At 48.1% G+C, this 13,180-nt stretch overlaps 1 protein-coding gene across 1 annotated transcript in view; it reads right to left on the reverse strand.

Annotated features, from left to right (window-relative positions):
- PTK7 (protein tyrosine kinase 7 (inactive)) overlaps positions 1-12,729 on the reverse strand; it is a 96,084-nt gene extending 83,355 nt beyond the window's left edge. The window contains exon 1 of the mRNA XM_038397671.2: positions 12,602-12,729. Within this exon, the coding sequence (XP_038253599.1) occupies positions 12,602-12,641 (40 nt within the window). The 5' untranslated portion in view covers positions 12,642-12,729. The remainder of the gene's footprint in view (positions 1-12,601) is intronic.
- Positions 12,730-13,180: the final 451 nt, after the last annotated feature.

Below are 13,180 nucleotides of genomic sequence, written 5' to 3' on the forward strand. Positions count from 1 at the left end.
ACCAGTATTCTGGGGGACCCCACATACCTCCTTTTGCCTTGGCTCATGAAACCATACCCTGATTTCAGATGCCCTGGCAAGACAGTTTAATAACACTCTCAGAAGCTCCAGAATGATGGATGAATGTGCTTTTGGCAGATTGAAATCCCCTTTAGGGTGTGTACAGACACGTTTGGATGCCAGTGCCATCAATGCTTTTTGTTTGCTGTGCCCTTACAGTCTTTGTAAAGCCAGAGGTTAGTCATTTCCCCCTGAATGGACCTGTGACTGCAAGGGGTCACAGAACCAGTACACTCAGCCAGAAAGGGCACCTCCCACTGCCAGAGCTGGCAATAGAGGCAGGGTTGCTGTGTGCTCCCATATTAGATATGCATGGCCCAATAGAAGAGGGGCTATAGTATCTTTGTGAATGTGCTTCTGAGAGGGGTGGGGAATGTTAGTGTCAGGCAATGTACTTATGAAGGACATGACACTTTTGAAATGGGGAGAGGGGTTAGTCACACTGTGGATTGATGTAAGGAAGGGACTGAAGTGTGACTTGCTATAGATAACTGTACTGAGGGATAATCTTTGCATACTAATTCCTAATTGTCCACAATCAGTTGTTTACCTTTATTATTTTGAATACACATCATGTGATGAGAAGCAGTAATAGAAAAACTTCCCAGATAAAATTTAAAAAAAAAAAGTCTTTATTTGTAAACATATTACAACATTCACCCACTGCCAGGCAGGCCAGCTGCCATTACCCGACCTAAACACCAGTAACATCAGACCTTTACAGAAAAAACAAAGTGCAAACAGTGAAACCATGTACAAGACAGAAAACCCCTACCAAGGCATGGCCCTGGCCCTGCAGTCTCCTCTCCCTTCATTCCCTGTGCTTTCCACATGGTACTGTGGAAAGGGGTCAATATGGAGGGCTACATGGAGCAAGGTTGCCCTGGCCAGCCACTCATGGGGCCTAACTACATGGACCATCCAATCATGGAGTCTTCCAAGCTGCTTCTGGACTGCAGCTCAGGGTAGCATTCAAGGAACTCGGGTTGTGGTCTGGGTGATACAGCAGGAGCCTCCATTCTTCCAGTCATTAGTGATATGAGCCACTCAAACAGCTCTGTTCTCCTCCCTTAGCTGCAGTTCCTGTTCCGGGGACTGCGAAGCAGGTAACTGCTCCTGCACTGACACCCTGTCCTCAAGCTATGCAGCCAGCCTGAGACTTTTCTTGCCTTGCAGAATGCCTCTTCTCTAGCTGCGTGTCCCTCTGTGTCTCTTGGTTCTGGACCTCCAGAACTTCAACCATAAGTTCATCACCGAAACAATTCCTCCTGGAACAGTCCATGCAGGTGTGTTGGCCCAGGTTTCTGCTGTGTAAGTGCTGTAGCCAGTAGAAAGCAAGGAGCCTGGAACAGGACAAGACCCAGAGAGTTATAGTGTCCAATAGCTCACTGCAAGAACACAGAAAAAATCCTTGTGGAATTTCAAGGACATAAAACGATACTGCTCCAAACTGAATTTCAGTATATTGTGAGGAGGATGCTTCAGGCCACAGGCGCTCCCTGGACACAGCCTGGTTAATTCCATGCAAAGCAGCATTTTTCATTTGAGAAAACTGCAAAGCTACTTGGGTTTGGGGAAAGGGGGGCTGCCATCAGTGGCTATGCTACAAAAGCTTTTTCTATCATTTCAGGCCTTCCACATTTTGGAGGACGTAACAGTTCTTGTGGTGCCTCACTGGCAAAGAGAGAGGTTATTCCAAGCTGCTGATGGGAAACCTGCAAAGTATTCAAACAACATGACTAAGCAGCACATCGATGAGTGGAGTGGGCTGGTGAGCTACCAAGGAAAATGTGTCCTGAGATGTGACTAACTAGAGCAGTGGTTTTCAACTTGTGGTTCACAGACCCTGGGGGTTCACAAAAGATTGTTGTTACCATAGAATGGTGGTTTTCCACCTATGGTCCATGGACCCCCGGGGGTCCCCAGACTATCTAAAATTTCCAAAGGGGTTCTCACTGCCAAATTTTTAAAGGGTCCACACATGAAAAAAAGGTTGAAGACAACTGATCTAGAGTTCCTGCTTCAGGAAAAGTCTGCAGCTATCAGCACCCAGGAGTGGTCCAGAATTCATGAGGGAATCAACAGGATGCTGCTAAGCACTACCTTCCACGTGGCTTACCCTGCTATGGCTGCATGCAAACACACAAAACTCCTTCCTGTCCCGGCACGATTCTGGGCAAAATTACAAACCCCAGTCATATTTGGGACAAGTGATTGTCACCTGTGGACTGCATGGACTATCTTGAACTGAAATGGACTAGATTTGTAAATGAAACACATTACCACCCCCACAGTTCACTGTTTCCAGGTTGCTCAGTAGACCACTGACTGGTTACAGAGCAGCATATCTATAAACAATGTATGGTTGTCTAAGAAACCGGAATGGCCCTAGCAAAAATCTGCACCTTTCCAGTAAAAGTTCCCTGTAAAGGCGTTCCTTGCTGTTTGCATGTCTCAGTTGCCATTTTGAATTCCACATGGTAGTGAGGGAGATGGAGGGAGGACACCAAGGCATTGGAATACAATTCCCCATTAGTAGATACACATTGCTAGCCTGGGCTTCTCATAATTTTTGCATTGGGTCCTAGAATGGAAATCCTTCCCATTCCTATATTAATAAGCCAGAAACTTACCAGGCTCAGGGGCAGCTTCCATCCCTTCTGTGGCTGTTGCCTGCTCCACTACTGGCTGTTCCTGGGAGGGGCATCAAACAGCTCCTCCGAGTATGAACCCATGGTCCAGAGCCTGCTCTGGGACTGCTGTCCGTAACAGAGTGACTTTGTTGTCCCCATTTGGTTAGCAGCCAAATACCTCGTCAAATGGGCACAGTCGGCAAGTTGCCCATAGTGTGGTCCCTGGTTTTCCAGTACTCGCTATTCAGCTGCTGATCCCACTGTTTGTACTGGTCACAAGTCCAGTAAATTTGCAGCTGCTGAGCTATTTGCTGGTTGTGTGGCCATTCCCGTTACTCTTACTGAAGTCTGCAGTTTTGCTGGCCTTCCACCAGAAATGTTCCAAACTCTGGCTGTGCTCCCTTGACCATGGGGCAGCACGATTTGTAAAAGGCTTGTTCTGTTCAGTCACCATTGCAAACACAGAAGGCTCTGGTGGTGCATTTGCAGCTTGGTGGTTAGAAGCTAATGAAAGGGCTACTGCCATTTTCAGCAGAGTAGATGTGAAGTTCTTGGGCTAAAAAGGACAAAGGAGTTGGCCCATAGGATTGTGGGATACTTTTTGGAGGACTCCCTGCACCCGAGTCAGGGGAGATTGTGTCTACACTGCAAAGCAACAGGGCTCAAACCCTGGGTCAGTACAACTTTAGGGTAGATGGAAGGGGGGCAAGGCTTGAGCCTGGGCTTACACTGCAGTGTAGACATACACTAAGGGACTTGCCCCCACACACCGTGTGCAGCAGGAACTTGAACCTGGTCTTCAGAGTGCCAAGCTAATGCCATTAAGCAATTTATTTGAGAATAAACTTTCAAAAAGCCTTTGACAAAGTGCCTCACCAAAGGCTCTTCAGCAAAGTAAGCTGTCATGGAATAAGAGGGAAGGTCCTCTCATGGATCAATAACTGGTTAAAAGGAAGGAAAAAGGGAAGGAAAAAATTATTAGTTTTCAGACTGGAGAAAGGTAAATAGCAGGGTCCCCCAGGGATCTGTATGGGGATCTTACTCATCTGTATGTTCAACTTATTCATAAATGATCTGGAAAAAGGGATAAACATTGAGGTGGCAAAATTTGCAGACAATACAAAATTACTCAAAACAGTTAAATCCAAAGCAGACTGTGAAGAATTACAAGGGGATCTCACAACACTAAATGATGGGGCAACAACATGGCAAATGAAATTCAGTGTTGATAAATGCAAAATTATGCACACTGGAAAACATAATCCCAACTACACATACAAAACAATGGGGTCTAAAGTAGCTGTTACCACTCAAAGATCTTGGAGTCATCATGGATAGTTTTCTGAAAACACCTGCTAAATATGTAGCGGCAGTCAAAAAAGCTAACTATGTTAGGAACCATTAGGAAAGGGATAGATGAGACAGAAAATATCATAATGCCACTATAAAAATCCATGGTACGCCCAAACCTTGAATACTGCGTGCAGTTCTGGTCACCCAGTCTCAAAAAAAAAAAAAAAAAGATATCAGAACTGCAAAAGGTACAAAGGCAACAAAAATGATGAGGGGTATTGAGCAGCTTCTATATGAAGAGAGATTAAAAGGATCGGGACTATACAGCTTGGAAGAGAGACGACTAAGGGGGCATATGAGAGAGGTCTATAAAATCATGAATAATGTGGAGAAAGTGAATAGGAAAGTGATATTTACTCCTTCATGTAACACACAAACCAGGGGTCACCCAATTAAATTCACAGGCAGCAAGTTTAAACAAACAAACAAAAGGAAATACTCCTTCACACAACGTACAGTCATCCTGTGGAACTCCTTCCAGGAAAGCTCCAACTCATGTTGGAACGACAAAAGTATAACTGCATTCAAAAAACAATTAGATAAGTTCATGGAGGATAGCCACCGATGGACCTTATTAGCCAAGATTGTCAGGGATGCAACCTCATGCTCTAGGTGTTCCTAAGCCCCTGACTGCCAGAATTGGGAACTGGATGACAGGGGATGGATCACACAATAATTCTGTTCTGTTCGTTCCCTGTGAAGCACCTGGCACTGGCCACTGTCGGAAGACAGGATACTGGGCTAGTTGGACCATTGGTCTGACCCAGCATGGCCGTTCTTATGTTCTTAAAAATACACATAGGAGAATGAAGAGCTACTAGTCAGAGCTTTGTCCAGTTCTGAGCACTAAAACCAGATTCCCAGGATGCTGTGAGCCAGTCAGCAATTCCGGTGCTAATTAGTTAAACAAAAGCTGCATTTTGTGCATGCTGCTTCCAAATTGGATATTATTTCCAGTCCAATAGCAACTCCCAATCCCAGCTCCTTACTTGTGAAGAGTAAAGCTGGAGCGCTGAATACCATTCCATCAGACACGCAATGTTACTCCCCTCCGATACATTTAGCTTTATGCAAACTCTGAGCTCTGTAGCATAAACAGGCCAGGACTCCTGTATATTAATGTATTTCCTCTTCAAGGAACAGACGACAAGAAAGTGCCACGGAGTGCATATTTCCTAAAGGCAGTATTGAAAGGAGTTGATTATCTTGCAACAAAAATTCAGAGCTGTTTGAGAGGGTAACAAAACACTTAGGCACAAAAGTGCATGCACAGGAGCCTTGTGAAGTAGGCCTGACAGGCTCACCCACCGCAGGAACTACTGGCAGGTAGGTCAGACTCCCATTGCGTCCTGGCAGAGGGGAAAAGGTGTGCCTGGGACCCTTCCCTGCAGGGAAGGAAGAGGCAGCTGGGCGTAAGACGCACGCTCCATGCTCCTAGTCATTAGGTGGCTCCTTTATCCAGGACCTGCCCAGAGAGACACTTACCAGTCAGGTGATTGGTACTGTTTAGCTCTCGACATGGCAAGGGAGCCCCACAAGAGATGGGGGGGGCGGGAAGGAGAGAACGGAACAGGAAAGGGAGGCTCCATTGGCCTCAAGGAGAAGAGACGCCCAGCCAAAGGGGAGAGGGGAACACGGAGTGGGCACTGCAAGCATCCTCCAGGGAAGGACAAAATCTGCTTTCGATTCCTAACGCTGGAGGTCTCTCACAGCATTGTGAATTGCAGAGGCTTTTTATAACGCGCTATTGAGCATCTCAGTTTCGCTGCATTTCTCCGGGCAGCCTCCCCCAGCTCCATCAGGTTGGCAGGGTGTTGCAGGATGGCAGACAGCTGTTGATGGAGTTGGGGGTGGAATTGCTGCTCACTGGCCAATGCTCACAGCTAGCTAGGCATTGCTTTCCTTACTGAAATGTACAATCTGTCTGTGCCCTCCCCACACTCATCCCATGGAGCTTTCACTGTGAGAGAGACAAGTCAGAGAGCAGACACACAAACCCAAATCAACAGGAGGCCAGGAGAACTGGCGCACGCAGGTGAAGGGCCAAGCTCACTTGCTAAGTCCCTGCTGAAGTGCTCATCTGTGGTGATGCCTGCAAAAGTCATTTTACTACTTGTAACTTGGGACTTATTTTTATATTTGAACCCCCCCATGCCTTGACCTGAACGACTGCATGATTGTCATGCTGGGACCCTTGTCCTTACTCCCCACACATCCTCCTTATGGTTTGCCAGGGCTGAGCTCAGACTGGGAGCCCCATAGAAAAGGTACCCTCGTCTACGGTATGTCTACGTTGCAGAAAAAACCCTGAGGCAGACAGTCTTAGAGCCCAGATCAACTGACTTGGGCTCACACTAAGGGGCTAAAAATCACAGTGTAGATGTTTGGGCTGGGGCTGGAGCCTGGGCTTTGAAATCCAGTGAAGGATTGGGGGGGCCTCAGAGCCTGGACTCCAGCCCAAGTGGGAACATTGCACTGTGATTTTTAGCCCCACAGAGCAAGCCTGAGACAGCTGACCTGGGCTCTGAGACTCGCTGTCACAAAGTGGCTTTGTTTGCCATGTAGACATACTTTTTTGGCTGTTGAAACAACACAGGGTAGAACTTAAATTTCAGTGGGGTTATGTTTTTGTTTTTTACCCAAAATGTTTATCTGTGGTGGGTTTTCCCTGAATGGCTTCACCAGAGAAGCAAAATTTAAATAAGGAGGGATTCACGGATCTGAGAGCCACATGGAGCGTCCAGAGGCTACAGAATCTAAGCTTTCATTTCAAAGGGTCAGCTTCTGTGCCTCCTGGTTGTAAGTAAAGCCTTCAAAACGCAAGATCCAAGTGCCCCACATTAGCGTTCATTTCCCAGATCTACAGAGAGGCTGAAATACTGGCTCATGAGGGGCAACAATCTCTCCATCCCCCATCACCACAGCGTCTGAGCATCTCAACCTTTAATGTATTTACCCTCCACAACCTCGAAGGGCTGTGCCCGTCCCCATCTCTCGAACAGGGACCAAGGTACAGAGAGATTTGCCCAAGATCACACAGGCAGCCTGCTGTGGAGCAGGAAATCGAACTCGGGTCTTCCCACTCCCTGGCCAGCACCCCATCCTTCTTCTCTAAGGCAGGAACTCCCTCCACCCCATTCATCTCAGAAGCCCTGAGCACCAGAGCCGATGAAAACAGGAAGGGAGCGAGAGGAAAACGAACAGGGACGGAAATTGGGAGGGGCCGTGAGGAAGAAAATATGAAGATGCAGAGTGAACAAAAGAGGAGACAAAGGACAAGCAAAGGGCAGGTGAACAGTGATGCTGGCAAGAATGCTTCCTACTAAGCGCTGCCAAGTTAGACGATCAGGTGCTGAATAAATAATGGTAACTAAAAATGCAGTCAATATGTAAGGACCAGATTCTATCCTTGAGGTTTGGGCAAACTTCCCACTGACATCACAGTGGACATCTGTGATTGACTGAAGATCGTACACAAGCCTAAATTTATACCCCAGTCCATGGGATTATGGAGGCGCTGGTCCCAATTCCACACTTAAGGTGGTTACCTAGAGTTCAATTTAATAGCAACTTTCAATGAGATTTTCATTGAAAAGGTTTTTAATGGCACAAGCCAAATCACACAAAATAAACACCGAGCATTATTTGAAGTTTTCAGGGTGGTTTGATGAGACCTACAATACCACTTATACATGAAGAGCACCTACAGAGCATTTTGAAACTTTTTAGACATTTTAAACCCTTTAGACTTTTTAAACCCTTGACAGGTGTTTGGTCCAACCTGTTCTTAAACACTTCCAATTATGGGAATTCCATGCTCTTCAAGTCCATGGTAACCTGTTCCAGTGCCTAACCATCCTTAGAGTTAAAAAAGTTTTTGCTAACACAACAAATTCCAGTCATATCCACTGCACCAAATGCCTTCCAGAGTGACTAAACCCGTTTGGATTACCCCATTCCTAGCTACTATTACCCACAGCCCTCTCTCATAACCAGGGACAGGGTTCATGATCACCACTGTTCCACTGCTGACTAATACATGGCATGTTACGTCCACAACCCTTGGGCGTTAAGTCAGTACTTGTGTGGTGAGCCCCTCTGTCACCAATCCACAGAGGATGAGAGTCTGACAGCTCTTAACTTGAGAGCCTGGCTTTTCAGCAGAAGCTGTAAAGACTCACATAAAACCTTAACAGTGACCTCAGCAGCATTAAGGCAGAATAACTTTCCAAATGCACACGATACGTGACCGTCAGACGTGCTGATCTGTTTAGATCGGTTAATGCCTTTCTGGACAGGACATGTTGGACGAAGCTGGAACGCACTAGTCTTCCCCCTTGTTATTTCCAGGCTGTTAAGGCTTGGGTAGATGGACCTGAACCGCCCCAACCTGTACTGCCACTAAATAGTTTTTAATTGCTAACCAGAAATAGAATCTGACCCTCTCCACACACTCAGCTAAGACTTATCAGAGCCCAATGAAGCTCCTCCCCTTCGTGACATCACAAGTACTCCCTCACCAGCCTAAGCAGGGCCTCAAGTCAGGGGCTAGTACTGGGCCAATTTCAAGGACAGAGAGCTAGGCCTTATCTATGCAAGGGATGTGCCCCCATGACAGCCACCCTCAGAGCAGCAGCCCAGTTCACTCCCCTAGTATGGCCAGATAAAGCCACAATCTGCACCACAGGCACTCACTCTTGCTTGAAATCAGAGCAAACTCTAGCTCAGTCTTCACTCCGAGTTAAGGGCTTGCCACGAGAACCACTTGGTGAAATTCTGTGACCTATATTTCACAAGGAGGTCAGACTAGATGGTCACCTTCTGGCCTTAAAGATTGATGAAAACAAAATTAAATGCAAAAAAACCCTATGGTAATATCATGCTAAACATGCAGGTAAGTCACAAAACAGCCAGTAAATGCAAGAGTTAAGAGTCCCAGCAGTAACCTAACTTGGTCTCACTACAAAAGGTGCAATTTCTATTACTATATTGCTTGTTAAATGTATAAATACGTTCTTATTTATGCTATGGAACACATACCTGAAAACACACCATATGTCTTATGGGATCAAGGTAATGCAGCTGTTGCCTTAACTGCCATATTTTCGGTCTGATTTTAACTGCATGATCTTATTGCATGGATACTATTTTTGCATTATGTGTGCCTTGCATTTCACTAATAAATCAAATTCTCCAGCAACATGAAGACGTTGCTTTCTGAGGCTCCATGTATGAAGTAGCTTTTATTCTTGAAGCACACAGAGGTCTCTGCAAAGCACAAAGCTTGGGGACAGCACAAGGAGGATTGTGTTAATCAATGTTTTAGACACCTGCCTACCATGCATCCTTAGTAACTCTTTTCAATTCCTCCTGCTAAACTTGATACATCAATACAAATTTGAGCCATGAAGTGCCAGCTACAGAGGGAGCGCTTCAGTGCGTAACTGCAGCAGACAGTTTAATGACAGGTTTCAGAGTAGCAGCCGTGTTAGTCTGTATTCGCAAAAAGAAAAGGAGTACCCGTGGCACCTTAGAGACTAACAAATTTATGTGAGCTGTAGCTCACGAAAGCTTATGCTCTAATAAATTTGTTAGTCTCTAAGGTGCCACGGGTACTCCTTTTCTTTTTGACAGTTTAATGTCACCCTTTTTACTATATGTACAGTGCCCACAAGTGTGATGGGTGCTTTACTGATCAAATAAAGACACAGGCTCTACCTTGCCAGACAACAAAGGGACCACCACACAAAGAATGCAATTTGCACTAACAAGCAGGCAATATACTCAAGACTCAACTCAGTACAAGTTCCTGCAGGGAGGAGGGCTGCTTTTACAACTTAACAGCTCGTTTATTTCAGAAGCCTCTGGTATTTCACCCACAATGCTCAGGTTGCTGCATTGTAATGTAACTAATCATACCAGCTGAATCTTCACTACACTCTTGTAGCAGTTATCCTGTTGCATGCCTGGCTCCTTGCCACCATTTCCTGTTTTAAGAAGGAGCATAGTATTTAAATATTTCAGATACTTAATGCAGCCCCACACTGTATTAGCTACTTACTGGAAGAATGTAAATAGCAGCTCTTAAAGTAACATTTAAAACCAGTAACAGGAGGTGGTTACTAAACTTTTCCTATTAAGCATTTAAAAGCACTGGCGGTTGCTGGAGTCCTGACGTTTCCAAGGGCTCCAGCTTCTGGTCCCTCCGCTCACATCTGGTTGCTCCCATTTTTACAGAATGGAGTGCTCATCGGATCTTAATTACCAATTAATTAAAAAAAAAAGGCACTGTCAGGTCAGAGTAGGGCCCATCTGCCCCGTCTCCAACAGTGGTCTTTACCTGATGCTTTAGTTAGAGGAAGGTACAACAACACTCTCCAGCTGGGTAACTGTGGAATAACCTGTCCACAGAGGAAGTTTCTTCTTGCCTCTCACCCTGGGACTACTTAATTTCCTTAATGGACTCTTGTGATTGACTCTGCCAAAGCCTCACTGGAAAGCACAAATAAGTTATATCATTGGTATTGGAAACATATCCCTCCACAAATATATTCATTCTCTCCAATGCACATGTCACAGTGTGGTAAAATAAAAAATTTGACATCTTGCCTCACACATTAGAACGCTGTAGATATTAAAAAAATAAATGCTGTCTGAGTCATCCAAATAACATAAGCACTGAAGAGTCTGGAAATACTCTGCCAGGAACCCCACATGCTTTCTAAAGCTAAGTATTTCCAGACTCATTCTTAGATTCCCCCCCCCAACAGTCTTCTAATTTCCTCACTTTCAAAACTATGGTTGTGGTTATAACTAAGCGTCACAAGCAAAAAAGCTTAGACAGCGTGGAATTAAATTTGCTGGAAGTCAGCACAGCCCTGTGCCCCTCAAGCCCTTCCAGAATATTAGAGTTTCCTTCCCAAAACTTAAATGCTGGAAAACCATGAAATGCTGAGTTAAGGAAAAGCAAACCAAAATTGTTAGAAAAATGCAGAGCTACGAGACACTTCCTAAATATCACAATCACACCACCTTACTGCTGCTGCCCTCGGGGAAATGGCAACAGGACCTGGGAATATCTAGTACCTTACCACCTCATTCTCTGTACCCACCCCAGTCCAACACAGCACTCCTATTCACATTGCCAATCAGACTCTTACTGAGCTATGCACAGCACCTCTGACCCACGGAGTACTTGTTGCTGGTTTGCAGAGATCACACTTTACATAGACGCTAAAGGAAGGTAAGATGCTGTCATCTCTCTCATGAACATGTCAGGGTACGGATCCAAGGGGGCAAAATTCAAGACGGGAGACTTACCTGACCATAATACATATTTCAAATCCTAAAAACATGCCAGCTAAACCCAACTCCCTCTACTCTCACTTCAGGCCTTGCTAGTTTAGAACAAAGTTCCAAATTGCAAGATCTAAAAGATTATTATTAAAGTTGTTACAGCTTCAAATGATGGTGTTCCCTAGAGAGGGCATTAAGGTTTACAGGGCATGCAGCCATCCGGCATCAAGCAGTAACGCTTGGTGAAGTAGATAAAAAGCAAGTCTTTTTCACAAGTGGCCACAAGGCTTCCTTTCAGTCTTTAGCCTGGTGCTATTATGGACCATTCCATGCACATGGGTTCTCACTGCTTTGCAGGCCCTGTGCTCCTAATGCTTCCTCCTCATCTGAAGGAATCCCCCATTGATGGGGAGGACTGTGACAGTGGGATATGAGCAGGCAGGAGTACATCATTTGGAAAGCTGGTACGGAAAAGGACTGGTGAAAACCAGCTGAACTTGTGCTCCCCCAGCAATGTTGTGGCCAAAAGGGTTACGGTGATCCCTGCCTGTGGGAACTAACCGGGAACAAAGGACAGCACAGGGAGGTGTTCTCTCTGTACATGAGGGAGGGAACAAGCTGGCTGGAATAGATACAGTGTCCAGCTCTGGTGCCCACGCTTCCAAAAGGAGGCTGAAAAACTGAGAAGAGCCACAAGAAGGAGTCACAGCCCAGAAAACACGCAGCTCATCACCAGACCCGCCCAGAGAGAGCGCCGCCAGCTGCGTTTACCCAAAAGAAAAGTCAAAGGCGACTTGCTCATTAAAAGTTCTTTAACCCAACAAGCAACGGCCGGGGTGTGAAACCCGGGGGCGGGTACACCCCATTCCCAGGGCGAGGGGAACAATAGAGGCGCACAGCCAGGGGAAGAGCCGACCCAGGCCTGGGGGGTCCCTCGCCTGGGGATGGCCGAGACACGCGCCTGGCCACCCCAGCCGCTGGGCGAGTCCTCTGGCCTGGCCGGCCGCATCGGGAGGGTCCTTGCGGCGCCCCTGCGCGCCCGGAGTCCCCGAGCCCCTCCATCGGGCGGGCGCCGGGCAGGCCTCCGAGTCTCTCCGAACCCCGGGCAGGGGGGCCTGGGGAAGAACGGGCCGCCCCGGGATCAGACCAGACCCGCCCGGGGGGGGGACCCCGGTCCGCCCTCGGGCCCCACACGCCGGGGGCCCCGGACCACGCGCCGCAGCCCGGCAGCTCCTGCGGGGCCCGCGCGCCGCACTCACCGAGCAGCAGCAGGAGCCAGACTCCGCGCGCCGCCTCCATCGCGGCCCCTGGGTCCCGGTCCCCGCCGCCGCGCTCACTCCATGCCGCCGGCCCCGCCCCGCCCCGCCCCGCTCACGAGCGGCTTCCGGCGGGGGGGGGTCCGCACCGGAAACCGCCCTGAGCAGCGCCACGACCTCTGACCCCGGGGAGCGGCCGCGACCCCCTCTGGAACGCGGACCCCTTCCCCCACTGCCACCGCGGGGCCGTCACCTAGCAACGGATCCCCGGCCCCGCCCCCGGCCCCGCCCCTTAGCGACTGACCTCGTCCCTCCCCTAGCAACTGACCCAAACCCCCCACCTCTGCCCCTTGGCTACAGACCCCAGCCCGGCTCCTCCCCTTAGCAACTGACCCCACCCCCCAACCCCTGCCCCTTGGCTAGTGGCCCCCGCCCGGGCTCCTCCCCTAGCAACTGACCCCACCCCCCCAACCCCTGCCCCTTGGCTACTGGCCCCCACCCGGGCTCCTCCCCTAGCAACTGACCCCACCCCCCCAACCCCTGCCCCTTGGCTACTGGCCCCCGCCCGGGCTCCTCCCCTAG

Source organism: Dermochelys coriacea, chromosome 3 (genome assembly GCF_009764565.3).
Source record: "Dermochelys coriacea isolate rDerCor1 chromosome 3, rDerCor1.pri.v4, whole genome shotgun sequence".
Taxonomy (NCBI): Eukaryota; Metazoa; Chordata; order Testudines; family Dermochelyidae; genus Dermochelys; species Dermochelys coriacea.